Genomic DNA, 17117 nt, shown 5'->3' with positions numbered 1-17117 from the left:
CCCTTAAATTCTGCAGAAATGTTAACCATTTTTCTTAAACTACAGTTTTTATAAACTGTATTTATAACTGGGACCTTTACTGTATATAGAACAAACTCAATTCTAATTTCATCATGCTCACTATTGCACATGGATTAATTGCAAATAAGGTCATTATAATGACATGGACAGTTTGAGTTATACTCTGTAATGTATTAAGACTTAATGCAGACGTAGCGCCATATGAGTAAGCACTCATTCACTCTAATTACAAGTGAAAATCAGCCATTTAAGTAAATTTCATATGATTATAAAGTTGTTCAAAAACATGTTTTTTGTTAATATACACCAATCAGCCGTAACATTATGACCACCTGGGCACCCTGGTGGTCATAATGTTATGCCGCCCCATACCAACAAACTGATGCCCTGTGTGTTCTGACCCCTTTCTATCAGAACCAGCATTAACTCTTTCAGCAGTTTGAGCTACAGTATCTCGTCTGTTGGACCACACAGGCCATCCTTCACTCCCACCTTGCATCGATGAGCGTTACCTGCCCATGATCCTGTCTCCGATTCTTTTCCTTCCTTGGAGCACTTTTGATAGGTACTGACCTCTGTAGACCAGGAACACCCCACACGAGCTGCAGGTTTGGAGATGCTCTGACCCAGTCGTCAAGCCATCACAACTTGGCTCACGCTGCCCATTTTTCCTGTTTCTAACACATCAACTTTGAGGACAAAATGTTCACTTGCTGTCTAATATATCCCCCCCACTGACAGGTGCCATAACCAGATAATCAGTGTTATTCACTGTCAGTGCTCATAATGTTATGGCTGATTGGTGTATTATTATCGGTGTAATATATTTTCTTGGATTGCATTACATATATTGAAATGGTCCTAGCAGAATAGATGCATAATATCATTATACCACAATAAAAAGTCACATGGTATAAGAATGAAAAAAGGGAAAAATATTCTATATTATTATAATATATATAATATTATAATATATATAAAAAATATTAACTGTTCATGTATCAATCAGATGAGATTGTTTTCAGAAAAAACACATGCTACATTTTAAAAAGAAAAGCTTCTAAAAGTCTTTATTTGTAGTTTGTTCAAAATCTTATTGACAACCATTTCATGAAATCAAGTATTTTTTCTGCTTATAAAGCTCAGTGAATAATCGAAAATGACAATACTGTTCTATTACAATTACAGTGATTATACTAGAAATACTGTGAAAAGAAATAAGTGAAAGGGCACACTTGTAAAATGTCAATTATCTTGTCTCTAACACAATTTAAATCAAAATGTCCTCATATGTACAAACTTTAAAAAAAGTTAAAGCATAAGTTATTTACAAAGATGGCAATACAAGTCATCAACCCATCAAATAATCTCAACTGTTGTTCTTGACTGACCTAATATTGGTTGTATTGTGATCCTTAAATGAAATCTTACGCTTTTTTCTTGTGATTGATGACAGACTTAATTTTCCTAAATGAGTGGGCTCTTGATTAGGTAAAAGCCTTAAACATTATATAATCTGAATGATCCTTTAGGTTTAAATTGTTCTAGTGCACTACTGCCACCAACTGTTCATCAGTGGAATTGTTCAACGTCCAGGGGTTATACCGCATGGACCCCTTTTCATTTGATAGAAATGACAATCAGCAGAATATAAACACAAGTGGTTAAAACCTTTACTGAGTACTTTAACTTCAGACACTATAGACATTTATTATTCTCATTGGTACATTACTTTAGGCTTGGTGCCATAAATATAATTTGCTGCTACACTCTGGCCAACTTTAACCTTTACTTCTTCAAACTTAGTAGCAGCAGTCTTATGATTAATTGTTGTGATTGATAGGACAGATAATCAGAGGGGCAGAGTTTCTACCACCATCATTAGTACAGGGACTGAAGAATGGGTAGAGTTTCTCAGTGAAGGAGCAGTCTGTAAAGGAGTACAGCTGATCTGCAGTATCTACATCATAAAAGGAGACCAGACCCTTCTCATAATCTACAAACACTCCCACCCTCTGAAGCTGAGACTTCAAAGAAAGGCAGACAGGGTTTTCATCATTAGCATCATACTTATTTCCATCTCTCAACCATACAGTCCAGAAGCCATCCTCAGGACTCAGAGTAATATCTTCTTTCCTGTCAATCGATTCTGTGGCCACTCCTACAGTCCAGGCAGTCTTCCCTTTAACCTGAACCTCAAAGTAAAATCTTCCTGAGGAGAAACTCTGCTTTCCTAATACATTAACACATTTCTTAAACCTCTTAGAATTGTATTGGAGTTTCTTCCATACATCACCATCATGTACTTGTTTCCCATCATCAGACAGGAAGAGAGCAGGATGTGCTGTATCAGGATCCAGAGTCACATCTACTGCAAACTGCTGGACACTCTTCAGCTCAGCCTTCTTTGTTTCATATTCTTTCTTACCACCAAAGTCAAGTGTCTCAATGTTCAGTGGGGGTTTGACTGGACAGATGATCAGAGGGGCAGAGTTTCTACCACCATCATTAGTACAGGGACTGAAGAATGGGTAGAGTTTCTCAGTGAAGGAGCAGTCTGTAAAGGAGTACAGCTGATCTGCAGTATCTACATCATAAAAGGAGACCAGACCCTTCTCATAATCTACAAACACTCCCACCTTCTGAAGCTGAGACTTCAAAGAAAGGCAGACAGGGTTTTCATCATTAGCATCATACTTATTTCCATCTCTCAACCATACAGTCCAGAAGCCATCCTCAGGACTCAGAGTAATATCTTCTTTCCTGTCAATCGATTCTGTGACCACTCCTACAGTCCAGTCAGTCTTCCCTTTAACCTGAACCTCAAAGTAAAATCTTCCTGAGGACAAACTCTGCTTTCCTAAGATATTAACACAACTTTTAAACCTCTTAGGGTTGTATGGGAGCCTCTGCCTCACATCACCATGATGTACTTGTTTCTCATCACCAGACAGGATGAGATGAGGATGTGCTGTCTCAGGATCCAGAGTCACATCCACTGCAAACAGCTGGACACTCTTCAGGTCAGCCTTCCCTTTTTCATATTTTTTCTGATCACCAGAGTCATGTGTGTTAAGGTTCAGTACACGATTAGCAGTAGATGCTAACTGCTCTAACTTGGTCTTCTTTTTGTCATCCTCCTCTTTCTGAGCACCAAAAGAAAGTGTCTTGGGGTCTGAAACAAGGCAGAGCACACAGTCAGTTTTGCAGAGTAGCTGTTTACTGTTAGTCCCATTATTAGAATTTTGTGCTTCAATTTCTTTAAAAAAATATTTTATTTTATGTGTATAACTTTTAGAACTAGTTGGTGGCTTGTTTTAGTTCTTAGTATCTTTTCATGTTAGGCTACACCTGCTAATCATATTTTGTAGTTTAAAAGAGTGAAAACTTCTCTTATACTGAATTTCAGTTGGTTGGCCTGCCTCAACAAGTTTGTTTTTGTTTGTTTTCCCCCAAACAATTCAGAAGAAAGGTGGCGCTAGCTGTAAAGTGATCCAGACATGAGGTCTCACTTCTTTGTCACTATAAAGGAGTACTGTCTTTATCCTGAATATATTTTGTGAAAACATATATTCTCTATACTCTTGAGGTATGTCCTTTTGTTTATTGATTACACTCTTCACTTTAGAAAAGCCTCTTCTGGAATCCACCTTATTGGTTAACAGGTTTTGATAAATTACAGCAAGGTGACAAGTTCAAATCCAGGATCTACTTGCAGACTAATTTTCTTTCTGATGTAAAAGCAGGAGTTCTCTTTATCCAGCTTCTTTCATTTTTGATGAAGGTAGAGTACCACAAAGAGTGACAAATTAGTTTTTACTTCTTTTATTAACACATTTCTATTATGTAATAATTTATGAGATTACTGTGGCATTTATTCTGATGTTCATATTTTTACCTTCCCCTGACTTACCTGTTGGTTCTGGGCTGGAGGTTTGCAAACGCTGCACCAGATCATTTCTTCTGATCTTTTCTAAAATCTTCAAAGTTATCTTCAGAGCTCCAGGTTCCTGATGTGTTTGTACCATTAAATCCACTGTGGTCTCCCTTTCTGCCTTTTCCAACTGAGCCGCTGGGATGCCTGAAAAACCTTCATCCTGCTCCAGGAACCACTTGAATTTTTTTAACTCTTCTTCTTTTAATTTCTCTAGAATTCTCAAGAGGTTCTCTTTAAGTGTCGCCATTATGGCTCCCTGCTAAAAAATAAGAGATGTTTTCATCTGAGGGATGTTTTGTGTTTATCCGAAGAATTATTTGTTTATTTCATCCCGTGCCACGTCACCAGTGCAAATGTGCATCTGAAACTCAGCTATTGCTTCAGAAACGGTTTACAGAAGTTTTGACATTTTAATTATTTCAGTCTTTTGGCAGTCCACACCAATTCAAGCCAAATACATGACCTTAAGTGGAATACATTTACTATCCTTTGGGAGAGCCAAGAAGGACACTTTTCATTTTTCAAGTCAAGCGTGTCGTATATTCAAAACAGATAAATACAAATTTGCATTTTATATCAAATATTCATTATTCCAATATAAACAAAAAACAACTTTTAAGACATTTTAAGTTTTACATACCTCTACAAGAGTTCACGACTGGTCAAGCTGGATGTTGAAGGGAACAGTTTGGCCTGTGAAAACCTGACATGAAAGTAATAATGATTAGAGCTGCACTTCACCACTTTGATTCCTGCTGTTTAGACTAGGAAGTCAGCAACAGCTGCTACAGTTGTTGGTGATAAACACTTGTCCTCTTTCCTTTGGTTGAGCTAGATACTAAAACCAGCAAGGCAAGTTTATTTATATTACATATTGTCATACAAAAGACAATTCAAAGTACTTAATGTAATGCATTGGAACATTAGACCTGAAATATAGCATAATGACATGCTATATAACTGCAGCCACTGTTGTTGACAGGCTTGTCAAATGCTAATCACAACATTTTTATATGGCCTGATTATCTTTAGTAGTAGAGGAACAAAATGATTTCTTTCTTTTTTCTGTTATTTTTCAGTTTCCCAGTTTCAGATATCTTTTCATTTTTAAAGATTAGTGGCTAAGCAAGGACTGTTTAATTACTGTTAATGTACTGATGTGTTTTTATTCAGGTTATGTTGTGTTGTTGATCTGATTATTGTATGTTACTGTAGTCTTTGAGACAGTGCTAAGGTGATGTTAGTTTAATGTTAAGCTTTACACAGACACCGTCTTTGCATGTAACTAACTCTCTTTTAACGGCACCATTAATCTACGATCACATACACACATATTCAGCCTAAACCTCAGCACATCATGAGGAGAGGGAAATCAAACACTCCTCTATGCTCTTTGTCTCTCATCAACACATGTTTTATGCTCAGCTGAAACATCTGGTCAGAGGACAAAGGACACACACCTTTTCTGGCACGCAATCCCCCAGCGCACACACAGACACACAGACACACAGACACACACACACAGACACACACACACACACAGACACACACACCTACACTCCTTTTTCCTCTAACTTAGTTGCTTTAAGTTAGATTATATATAGTATATTTTCCTCTGTTAGCTTTTATTGTCTCATTAATAAATGCTTGTGTTTATTTATGCTGACCTATATAATTTCGCACAAGAGTGGGTGATACCAGCCTCTTCTATGCAGAACTCCAAAGCCTTCCACTTTAATTATGAATAGTGATTTTGGTTATAGTTATTAATTTCATTATTACCCTAATTAATAGTTTAGTGTTTTTTATTCGACTGATCAATCAATTATTGGCTATCATTTCCCTTTTTTAAAGGTGGTTATTTATCATAGCACCCACACACGACTGGAAAAAGTACTGTCTGCAAATTCACAAAGTAGTTTAATTACACGTTACAAATACAACCAGTATCGACACATCTTCTGTTGTATCTCATTAAACGAGACATACTACAGAGAAATGTCATCTGTTTTAATAGAACTCACCAAGCAGAAATCAGCACCTGCAGTCTTCAAACGTAGAAGGATCAATACAAACCATACAGATGTTAGTATTGTGCAGAGAAAGGCCTGACACCTTCCCCCAACCCCCACAAAAGATCAGATGTCTACATCTCATCCTTAAATGGTCATGAAGTCAAAGTGTCAGCTCAGTGGCACTACGGATGTTAATACTTGTGCAGAGAAAGATCTCACTTCCTTCTTGCAGGGTTATACCTGGGGTCTCTCTTGAATTTTGTCAGGGGCTGAGAAAGTTCATTTCAGTTTTACTCAAATGCCTTCCTGACTCTGTTACTTTGTCAGAATTGTCAGGAGCCTGTATTTCCTGTAAAAGCAAAGGCAAACCTTGTGTGCATTGAATGTTCAGGTTTGCTTTCTTGTCTGAGAGTTAAGAGTGGAACATGGACAAAGTTACTAAGCAGATAAATCCACAGACTAAAGCTGGAAGCACTGTATATGATGATTTGAAATGATTTGCCCATTTGAAACGTAAACTTGCCCTCTAAGTAATTCAGTCTTTATTTACAACATTTTGTTATGGCCGGATTATCTTTAGTAGTAGAGGAACAAAATTATTTATTTACCATTTTTCCTTTCTTTCAATTCAATTTTATTTGTATAACGCCAATTCATAACAGAAGTTATCTCAGGACACTTTTCAAATAGAGCAGGTCTAGACCGAACTCTTTAAAACAACTTATCAACTTTACGTTTTCCATTTGAATTTTGTTTCAAGATAAAATTATCCTCCACAGATGTAAACAGCTTATAGAGTTGTCGTAGTAATAATGGTAATAATAATGATAATGCTGATTCCAGGACAGGCACGACTGGAAAAAGTACTTTCAGCTAATTCACAATGTAGTCCAATTACACATTACAAATACCCCTATTATCGACACATCTTCTGTTGTATCTCATTAAACAAGACATACTTGAGCACAGAGAAATGTGTTTTGTAATCTGTTTTAATACAACTCACCAAGCAGAAATCAGCACCTGCAGTCTTCAAATGTAGAATGATCAATACAATCAAACTATTCCATGCAACACTGTAGAGAACGGTCTGACTTCTCTGTTGCAGGCTTTAATATGAGGCCACTTCTTACCATTTTTGGTTTTGTACAGGTCCCCCCCCCACCCCCACCCCCACTTGTTCTCTCGTCATGAAACTCAGGTTTCTCATTGAGGTGGACTCTACGTTCTTCAACTTAGTTAATACTATAGTTCAGGGGCAAAAGATCAGCCTCAATCTAAGGTCTCTGTCTACATCTTATCCTTAAATGGTCATGAAGTTGAATTGTCACCTCAACCGCATTACGGATGTTAACAATTGAGCAGAAAATGTCACAATACCTTCCCACAGGGTTATACGTGAAATTTCTTAGGTGACTTTTGACAGGGGCTGACCACATATTAACAAAGTTTCAGGTTTAACCAAATGCCTTCCTGACTCTACTTTGTCAGAATTGTCAGGCGCCTGTATTTCATTTAAAATGGAAGGCAAACCTTGTGTGCATTGAATGTTAAAGTTTGCATTCTTGTCTGAGAGCTAAAAGTGGAACAGGGACAAAGTTACCTGACTCCAGCTGGATGCACTGTATATGATGATTTGTTTGAAATGATTTGCCCATTTAAATAGTAAACTTGCCCTCTAAGTAATTCAGTTTTTATTTACAACTTTTTGTTATGGCCGGATTATCTTTAGTAGTAGAGGAACAAAATTATTTATTTACCATTTTTCCTTTCATACCAATTGTCCATTTTTCATTTGAATTTTGTTTCAAGATAAAATAATCCTCAATAGATGTAAACAGCTTATATAGTTGTTGTAGTAATAACAGTAACAATGATAATGCTGATTCTAGGACAGGCACGACTGGAAAAAGTACTGTCAGCTAATTCACAAAGTAGTCCAATTACAAATACCCCCAGTATCGACACATGTTTATCACCATCCTTAAATGGTCATAAAGTCAAAGTGTCAGCTGAACCGCACTACGGATTTAATAGTTGTGCAGAGAAAGGTCTTACTTCCTTCTTGCAGGGTTATACCTGGGGTTTCTCGTGAAGTTTGACAGGGGCTGAGAAAGTTCATTTCAGTTTTACTCAAATGCCTTCCTGACTCTGTTACTCTGTCAGAATTGTCAGAAGCCTGTATTTCCTGTAAAAGCAAAGGCAAACCTTGTGTGCATTGAATGTTCAAGTTTGCATTCTTGTCTGAGAGTTAAGAGTGGAACATGGACAAAGTTACTAAGCAGATAAATCCACAGACTAAAGCTGGATGCACTGTATATGATGATTTGTTTGAAATGATTTGTCCATTTGAATAGTAAACCTGCCCTCTTTATACCCCATCAGTAAATAAGATCTATACTAATAATCCTCAGCTCTTTGTTCGTTCAACCTTTTGGCTTTATAATTTCTCTCCTCTGGGTTTTTTCTTGAATTCTACTGTAAATCAAATGTAAAGATAATAGAAGCAACATTAGACTAGGCCCATGCAGTACTCTGGGTCTTAAAAAATTAAAACAAGTAAAGTCATTTAAGTAAATTTCACATGATTATAAAGTTGTTAAAAAATACATTTTTTGTTAAAATACACCGATTAGCCATAAAATTCTGACCACCTGGGCACCCTGGTGGTCAGAATGTTCTGCAGCCCCAGACCAACAGACTGTGATGCACTGTGTGTTCTGACCCCTTTCTATCAGAACCAGCATTTGAGCTTCAGTAGCTCGTCTGTTGGATCGGACTACAGGCCAGTCTTCACTCCCTATGTGCATCAGTGAGCCTCGGCTGCCCATGACCCTGTCTCCATTTCACCACTTCTCCTTCCTTGGACCACTTTTGATAGACCAGGAACACCAAGCAAGAGGTGCAGGTTTGGAGATGCTCTGACCCAGTTGTCAAGCCATCAGAACTTGGCTCTTGTCAAAGTCGCTCAGACCCTCACACTGCCCATTTTGCCTGCTTCTAACACATTGACTTTGAGGACAAAATGTTCACTTGCTACCCATACTTCAGTCCCTGTACTAATGAGGTCCTCTTTAAGTTTCACCATTATTGGGCCCTGCTAAAAATAAGAGAAGTTTTTATCTGAGGGATGTTTTGTGTTTATCTGAAGGAATTATGTGTTTATTTCATCCCGTGCCACGTCACCAGTGCAAATGTCAATTTGAAACTCAGCTATTGCTTCAGAAACGGTTTACAGAAGTTTTGACATTTTCATTATTTCAGTCTTTTGGCAGTCCACACCAATTCAAGCCAAATACATGACCTTATACATGCATGCATGCTCTTTGTCTCTCATCAACACATGTTTTATGCTCAGCTAAAACATCTGGTCAGAGGACAAAGGACACACACCTTTTCTGGCACGCAACCCCCCAGCGCACACACAGACACCTACACTCCTTTTTCCTCTAACTTAGTTGCTTTAAGTTAGATTATATATAGTATATTTTCCTCTGTTAGCTTTTATTGTCTCATTAATAAATGATTGTGTTTATTTATGCTGACCTATATAATTTCGCACAAGAGTGGGTGATACCAGCCTCTTCTATGCAGAACTCCAAAGCCTTCCACTTTAATTATGAATAGTGATTTTGGTTATAGTTATTAATTTCATTATTACCCTAATTAATAGTATAGTGTTTTTTATTCGGCTGATCAATCAATTATTGGCTATCATTTCCCTTTTTTAAGGGTGGTTATTTATCATAGCACCCACACACGACTGGAAAAAGTACTGTCTGCAAATTCACAAAGTAGTTTAATTACACGTTACAAATACCACCAGTATCGACACATCTTCTGTTGTATCTCATTAAGCGAGACATACTACAGAGAAATGTCATCTGTTTTAATAGAACTCACCAAGCAGAAATCAGCACCTGCAGTCTTCAAACGTAGAAGGATCAATACAAACCATGCAGATGTTAGTATTGTGCAGAGAAAGGCCTGACACCTTCCCCCAACCCCCACAAAAGATCAGATGTCTACGTCTCATCCTTAAATGGTCATGAAGTCAAAGTGTCAGCTCAGTGGCACTACGGATGTTAATACTTGTGCAGAGAAAGATCTCACTTCCTTCTTGCAGGGTTATACCTGGGGTCTCTCTTGAATTTTGTCAGGGGCTGAGAAAGTTCATTTCATGCCTTCCTGACTCTGTTACTTTGTCAGAATTGTCAGGAGCCTGTATTTCCTGTAAAAGAAAAGGCAAACCTTGTGTGCATTGAATGTTCAGGTTTGCTTTCTTGTCTGAGAGTTAAGAGTGGAACATGGACAAAGTTACTAAGCAGATAAATCCACAGACTAAAGCTGGAAGCACTGTATATGATGATTTGTTTGAAATGATTTGCCCATTAATTATGTGTAATCAGTAAATAAGATCTATACTAGTTATCCCCAGGTCTTTGTTTATTCAATCTTTTGGTTTTATATCTGCTCTCCTCTAGGTTTTTTCTTGAATTCTACTGTGAATCAAATGTTGAGATAGTAGAAACAACATTACACTAACTAGGCCCATTCAGTACTGTGGGTCTTAATAAAGCTTAAGGACTCCACAGACCACGTTCCCCAGATGTTAACTCCTATAATATCCTGGTATGAAGCCACAACATGTGGAATTTACAATCTTGTTGCTACAAACAACGGCCGGAAAGGGAGGTGTTTTATGGAATTGATGACACAGGATGTCTGGAGCCAAAACAGGTCTACCTTGGAAAAGAGATTTCAATGTCAAGGGACTTCCTGGTTAACAAAGGTTAAATAAATAAAAAGAAACTACCTTGGTACTGTATTCCCTGTCGCAGACTGCCTGAACGCCAGCAAGGGAAGCAGCTGTGGCTCCACCTTACAGCAAGTATTTTGGCACTAAAATTGACTTGTTTATTGTTTACTTGTCAGTCACTCCATCTTTGAGAGGCTGAAAAACAACATCATCTGCCAAGTGTGAGGAGGAGAACTTGTCTGTCTAGAGATACATGGGGTGGAGTCAGAAGAGTGTGTTTGTGTTGGAGGTAGATGAGAGCGTACCTGCTACTGAAGGTGATTCTGCATGCATTGTCGGACTTCACAGCAGAGGATCTTGCCATGGATAGTGACTTTGGACGCTTGACAGAAATGGTAAGCTGTGAGACTCTCTCTCAATGGGTTGTATTGGATCAAAATGTCTTTCAGTAAAGTCAACAAAGCAGCTGTTCTATTATTTGCTGCAGGATTTGTCTTTGGTTGACTTTACACTTACTGCTTAAATGTGTGAGTCTATCTCCCAACACTTTCTGACTTCCCTACCTGTCTTTGGCACTGGTTCCTACTGAAGATTGCAATCTTTAAAAAGTTTTATTTAGTTAATTTTTTCAGGCTCATTAATTTTCTCAAACAGCAGTTCATTTAAGCGAGCTGCAGTTCTTAACGTTCCTCTGTTTGCTTTTGCTGCAGGATGCAATTCGCACTCTGAGTGCACTACAGACCGATGCAAGTGCGCTGGAGATGCAAGAGCAAACGCGGATTTGTCCTCAGCTGAAGCTCCAGGCCATGAGAGGCTTCCTGGAGCGAGTCGGCATCACAGTGAGTCTTATATCTGCCCACATTACATATACATAAAAGAGTAAAATAGAGTAAATATTTCCTTTAGTCTTATCTGATGTGTGTGTGTGTGTGTGTGTGTGTGTCAAAGGCAGAGGATCTGGACCATCTCAATATCATTCATGTGGCGGGAACAAAGGGAAAGGTGAGCTGACTAAAAACTGTGTAGTATGATGTCTTTTTAAAGGTTGAGTCAGTAATTAATCATTTTGGTCTCTAAGAAAAATAGTTCAAATCTCCATCCCACTTTAGTCCAAGGTGAACTGTTTAAATGTCTTGTTTTGTAAAATCCAAAGTTAGTCAGTTTAATATGATATGAAACAGAAAAGTAGGAAATCTCCAAAGATCAGAGGCTGTAAGCTGCATTTTATGTCATTTTTGCATTAAAAATGTACTTTTATCACAATTTTATTTATAATAAGTCGATCGACTAAGTAATTGAATTGAACTCATTGTGGATGGAAATAAACAATCTAATTTAGAAACAACTACGATAGGTGTTATAATTTTGACCAGCTTATTTCCTGTAAGCATCACAGATGAGTTTTCCTTTTGTTTCTTTCTGTTGCTGTCTGTAATATGTTTTTTTTTTTTAACAATCATACAGGTTTAATAGGCTTTCTTTTTAACTGCATACTTTTCTAATGCAGGATGAGGCTGTTTATCAGAGTGAAGGCTCTATGAACACAGCTTGTGTTCAGGCCTTTTAAAGTTCAGATCTTAAATAATAATCTAAACTTTAATTTCATTTAGTTTTCTCCACAGAAATGAAAGCAAAATGAGATATAGGCTTTAAAATCAAGAAGGCCTTGCAACCTCCACCTGCATTCTTGACAACGCCTAGGTTGGGAACCAGCGGTCTAATTGGTTTAAGTTGTCAGGGTGGCATGTGAGTGTGTAATCACCACTCTGTCTGGTAGTGGTTCACGTCGGCGTTGGTTATGACACAATAATAATAATAATAATACATTTTATTTAAAGGCGCCTCTCTGGACACTCAAGGACACCGTACAACACATAAAAAATAAAAACAGTAAGAAATAAGAAACAGGAAAAGACAATGTAGATGGTTAAGTGGGGTATGCAGTTCTGAATAGGTGAGTTTTTAGTCTTGATTTGAAGAGTGTGAGAGAGTCCACAAGCTCTGGCACGTCACACAAACATGTCTTCATCTTGGATGACCTCTTACATTTTTGTGTTTGTCTTTAAGGGCTCAACATGTGCCTTCACTGAGCGGATATTGAGAGGTTACGGCTACCGCACAGGATTTAACAGGTAAAAATGCAGCGTATGAACAAAATGTACACAATTGGTGTCTGTGTCTTATTGACACATAAGAATATATTATCTGGCCCTAAAAAAAGATTATATATTGAACTGAGATAGAAAGCAGAGACAGATCCTAACCAAGTCCAGGCTCACTGACCACAAACTGGAAAATGAAAGAAATCAAAAATTATGGCAACCAAAAGAAACAGAGTGCGATCGACAGGTGAGGACAGAATCAGAAATACTTTATTGATCCCCGGAGTGAAATGAGTAAAAGGAGATCAGATATTGAATCTCTGTCAGCTGATATTCAAACTGCAGCAGGCGGTGCTGATTCTGTGACAAACTTTAATCTCTTTACTGCTTGTAGTGTCGGCAAAGACACAGCAGAACCTTTTACATGTCACATATTATTGTAATAATACTGCAGGATATTGTCCTGAGGCATACAGTGTTTCTCCCGATATCAGCTGACAACGGTGGAGTTTGGCCTGTAATGTGATCAACTTCAAGCAGTGAAAAGTGGCTCCTGTTTTCCTGCTTGGTTGCAGTTCCCCCACATTTGGTCGAAGTCCGGGAGAGGATTCGAATCAACGGACAGCCCATTGGAAAAGAGCTCTTCACTAAATACTTCTGGCAGGTTTATAGACGGCTGGAAGACACTAAGGTAGGTCACGTGTAGTGTCAGCTGGCTGTGGCTGCTCCATTCAATAGATCAACCTGTCGTAGAACAGAATGTGAAAATCTCTGAAGCTTGTGTTCACCGCAGACCTTAATTCAGGCATCAAACTGAAAAACATTCAAAATAACTATTGACTTTGAGAAGAGGGAACCGGAGGTGCAAAGATCCTAACTCGTTTCCGGGTTTTAGAACTCATCCTGCAGCACTTTACTGACTTTAATATAAAATGAGACCCCTCTTGTCAGGCTGGAAGACTCAACTCAACTTAACTTAACCAGTATTCGGTGTGCAGTTAAATGTTTTTAAGGACACATTCGTGGTCAAGCAACCTCTCACAAAGTTACTTGACCTACTGTTTATCTCTCTCTCTGTCTGTCTGTCTGTCTGTCTGTCTATCTATCTATCTATCTATCTATCTATCTATCTATCTATCTATCTATCTATCTATCTATCTATCTATCTATCTATCTATCTATTTGATCAAGGAATGAGAAAATAACTAGAAATGTTTCATTGCAGTGATGTATTAAAAAAAGCCACTGGCATTGTGAATGAATGGGCTGAAAGCAATCCCATGGACCAATTTAGTGAGAAATAATCTACACGTACAGGCTTTAATGTTGTGTTTGTGAGTGTTTGTGGCTGTGAGCGTGGAGATTTACGTACCATTTAAGAAAACAATTATGTAACATTTGCATTAACTGGTGTATGTGACTGCAAAGAGAGCTCACACACATGGTGATGCAGTCATTTTATTTCCTCTCTTTGACCCCTTCAGGACACCCATGGAGGGACGATGCCGCTGTGCTTCCCTTTTCTCACCGTCTTGGCCTTCCATGTGTTTATTCAAGAGAAGGTACACATTTCCAGCCATTAAATTTCAATCTGATGAGTTTCCGCTGTTTTCTGGCCTGTAGAAAACTTCGGAAATGATCATTCTGAGGCCCACTAGAAAGGCAACACGTTTTATTACTTAATGACTTAATGACTTAAATAACTCTAATCTGAACCGCTCTGCTCTTCATCCAGGTAGGTGTAGTTATACTTGAAGTTGGGATTGGTGGAGCATATGACTGCACCAACATTATAAAGTAAGACTCTCCATTTATAAATCTATAAAACTTATTAAATTATTTTTACCGTCTTGATCACAAATTTGAATCGAACTATTCCATCCATTTGTCGTTAATTCACTTCAGATCAGACACAAAGATTGTCTGTCTTGTCTGAGCCTTGCAAGGTTCAGGGTCAGACAGTAGAGGGTGTGTTGAGCCATTTTCAAACCATGAAATGCTGATTTTCCTAAATTTGACAGATGAGAGATAAGTTTTCAATAAGTTTGCAGCTCAAAAACCCTTTACTGTCACTATATAGATGTGTTTAAAGCTCCATCAGTGTGGTAATAAAATGTTTGTCCTCCTCTGTGATTGTGTGTAGGAGGCCGTGGGTGTGCGGTATCGCCTCTCTGGATATAGACCACACTGAGATTCTTGGAGACACCATTGCAAAGATCGCCTGGCACAAAGGAGGAATCTTCAAGGTGCGTTGGCCGCACTCATCAGTAATGTAGCACTGTGATTGGACAAAATATGAATATAAGTAATAAGACCAAAACATGCTACTTAGTGGATACTTCCTAGCTTTTTGGTGCTTTCAGCTTCATCTCACAGTCTTCATCAGCACTGGGAGTTTGCTTGGTTTTTTGGTTTGATTTTGAGTAATCTCTATGAAAACTGCGTCCACTGATGAAGATTGTGCTTGAAAGTGCCGGGAAAAGCTAGTAAGAGGTCCTTGAGTCAGCTGGGACAGAGACGGGTCTGATGGATGTAATGATTTCTTCATACTGAAGTTCACACTTTTTGGGGAGATATTGAAATCCTTTAAGATAAAACTACTCTTTCTACTCGTCCACCTCTCTGTCGTCTGTTAATCATATACACGTGTTTTCAGCCGGGGGTTCCCGCCTTCACTGTCCAACAGCCAGAAGATGGGTTGGCTGTGCTCAGGGACAGAGCTGAACTGATAAGAGTAAGTCACCCTTCAGAGTAATACCTGCAGTGAAGTTTTATATAAACTAGGTTGTTGAAATCTCTCCTCCAGCGGTTCAGTTTGGTGTATTAAAGGCTAACCCGGTTGTTGTAGTGTCCTCTGAGGGTCTGTCCGGAGCTGGAGGACTACCAGGCAGACTGTGGACCTTTGCATCTGGGCCTGGCAGGGAAGCACCAGCACTTCAATGCCTCCCTGGCCCTCCAGCTGAGTCACACTTGGCTGCAGAGAAGATGTCTACCAGGTAGGGCGAGATGTTGTACTGTCAGTGGCTAGAAGGACATCATAAATCCAAAAGTGAAAGAGATTGGCTTGATAAGAGAGTAACTATCTCTGTTTGGGACAGGGAAAATCTATAGAAAATAAATTCTGTACATGTTGCAGCCAAAAAAATCCCTTTTAACAGCCAGTTGCAGCTGACGCAGAGGTTGTGTATTCCATGTCGGGAAATGACTTAAGGTCTGTCTGCATAACGTGTCCTCTCTCAACAGAAAGCTTAACCTCCACCAGTGTTGAGAACGCAGGGCTACTTCAGCTGACTTTCTTCAAGCCCAGCCCCATCATGGTGAAAGGTGAGTTCCTAAAGAACAACAACCAATCACTGTTGATAAGAGCTAAATCAGGACAGAGATTGTTGCTTTCGCTGCTTTTCTGAAGGGGTCAAAGAGAGGAAATGAAATGACTGCATCACCATGTTTGTGAGCTCTCTATGCAGTCATATACACCAGTTAAAGCAAATGTTACATAAATGGTCCTCACAAAACTGATCTGACCTTGTGACTGTGACCAAATGCTTATCAATCACCCCCTTACCATAAAACACAAACCCCCTTAAGCACTCTATATACATTTACTACCCATCCAACACTTTCATCCCCCACAGCCTGTTCACGTGTTAAAATAAGAAGGACTGAACAGAGCCAGTCGATGAAGCACATTAGGACTCGATTGTTGCTGCAACATTAGCATATGTGAAGGCAAACAAGCTAAAGCTAAGCTAAATGTGCAGCCAATACAGTGCTGACAAAGACTGAATGGACCCGTCCTATGTCCCTCCCCTTTACGTGCTCTCAGGGCTGGCGGACACACAGTGGCCTGGAAGGACTCAGATCCTGAAACACGGAGCAGTCACCTTCTTCCTGGATGGAGCTCACACAATGCGCAGCATCCAGGCCTGTGCAGCCTGGTTCAGAGAGACTTCAGCCCAGCACCAAAAGAATGCAAGGTGAACGTCTCTATGTGTGTGTTAATCTAGTTATATATTAATATATTGCAACTTAAGCCGAGACATCATGCAGAAATGTTGTTTTTTTTTTTTTACTGGTCAGGTTTGACATTTTGGGCTATTTTGCTTCCCTAACACGTCTTAAAAAGTTTATTTTACTACACTTCAAGGTTTCCTTAAATTTGGCAAAATTTTGTATTATATAATAAGTCCTGCCCCTTTCTGCTCTGTGTCTAATAACAGTTGAGCTTAAGCCTTTGGTCAGAACCTCAGTCAATTTTCACATTTTGAAGCTGGTTAGGAAGC

The 17117-nt window shown here is 38.8% G+C and overlaps 2 protein-coding genes across 10 annotated transcripts; one reads left to right on the top strand and one right to left on the bottom strand.

The window, feature by feature from the left end:
* Positions 1 to 1063: 1063 nt before the first annotated feature.
* Positions 1064 to 10287, bottom strand: LOC127359647 (E3 ubiquitin-protein ligase TRIM21-like). 9 transcript variants are annotated; one of them, XM_051393629.1, is made up of 5 exons: positions 6980 to 7621; positions 4599 to 4661; positions 3935 to 4217; positions 2844 to 3196; positions 1064 to 2216 (listed from the first exon to the last, which is right to left on the bottom strand). In XM_051393629.1, exons 3-5 carry the CDS (start codon positions 4203 to 4205, stop codon positions 1845 to 1847), a joined length of 996 nt encoding a protein of 331 aa, XP_051249589.1. In that variant the 5' UTR covers positions 4206 to 4217; positions 4599 to 4661; positions 6980 to 7621; the 3' UTR covers positions 1064 to 1844. The 9 variants fall into 9 exon arrangements, with proteins under 9 accessions (XP_051249589.1, XP_051249590.1, XP_051249587.1 ...); XM_051393630.1 differs by having other exon boundaries at positions 1064 to 2280; positions 2908 to 3196; positions 6980 to 7619; XM_051393627.1 differs by lacking the exon at positions 6980 to 7621 and adding an exon at positions 9877 to 10287 and having other exon boundaries at positions 1064 to 3196; positions 3935 to 4214.
* A 608-nt stretch (positions 10288 to 10895) lies between these two features.
* LOC127359648 (folylpolyglutamate synthase, mitochondrial-like) lies at positions 10896 to 16830 on the top strand. The gene is made up of 11 exons (XM_051393631.1): positions 10896 to 11127; positions 11443 to 11571; positions 11681 to 11734; positions 12800 to 13525; positions 14319 to 14396; positions 14570 to 14631; positions 14978 to 15080; positions 15491 to 15568; positions 15683 to 15830; positions 16078 to 16158; positions 16661 to 16830. Exons 5-11 carry the CDS (start codon positions 14337 to 14339, stop codon positions 16813 to 16815), a joined length of 687 nt encoding a protein of 228 aa, XP_051249591.1. The 5' UTR covers positions 10896 to 11127; positions 11443 to 11571; positions 11681 to 11734; positions 12800 to 13525; positions 14319 to 14336; the 3' UTR covers positions 16816 to 16830.
* Positions 16831 to 17117: the final 287 nt, after the last annotated feature.

The sequence above is a fragment of the Dicentrarchus labrax genome, unplaced genomic scaffold, assembly GCF_905237075.1.
Source record: "Dicentrarchus labrax unplaced genomic scaffold, dlabrax2021, whole genome shotgun sequence".
Taxonomy (NCBI): domain Eukaryota; kingdom Metazoa; phylum Chordata; class Actinopteri; family Moronidae; genus Dicentrarchus; species Dicentrarchus labrax.
Note: the sequence above shows the minus strand (reverse complement) of the source record. Positions and strands in the feature narration are given on the sequence as shown.

What these genes read in the sequence shown, in the direction of transcription:
- LOC127359648 (XM_051393631.1), top strand. Translation starts at nt 14,337, where the DNA reads ATGCCGCTGTGCTTCCCTTTTCTCACCGTCTTGGCCTTCCATGTGTTT. An exon ending in ATGTGTTTATTCAAGAGAAG is followed by an intron (nt 14,397 to 14,569) that starts GTACACATTTCC and finishes CTCTTCATCCAG; the next exon opens with GTAGGTGTAGTTATACTTGA. An exon ending in ACAAAGGAGGAATCTTCAAG is followed by an intron (nt 15,081 to 15,490) that starts GTGCGTTGGCCG and finishes ACGTGTTTTCAG; the next exon opens with CCGGGGGTTCCCGCCTTCAC.
- LOC127359647 (XM_051393627.1), bottom strand. Translation starts at nt 4,205, where the DNA reads ATGGCGACACTTAAAGAGAACCTCTTGAGAATTCTAGAGAAATTAAAA. An exon ending in CTCCAGCCCAGAACCAACAG is followed by an intron (nt 3,197 to 3,934) that starts GTAAGTCAGGGG and finishes GCCTTGTTTCAG; the next exon opens with ACCCCAAGACACTTTCTTTT.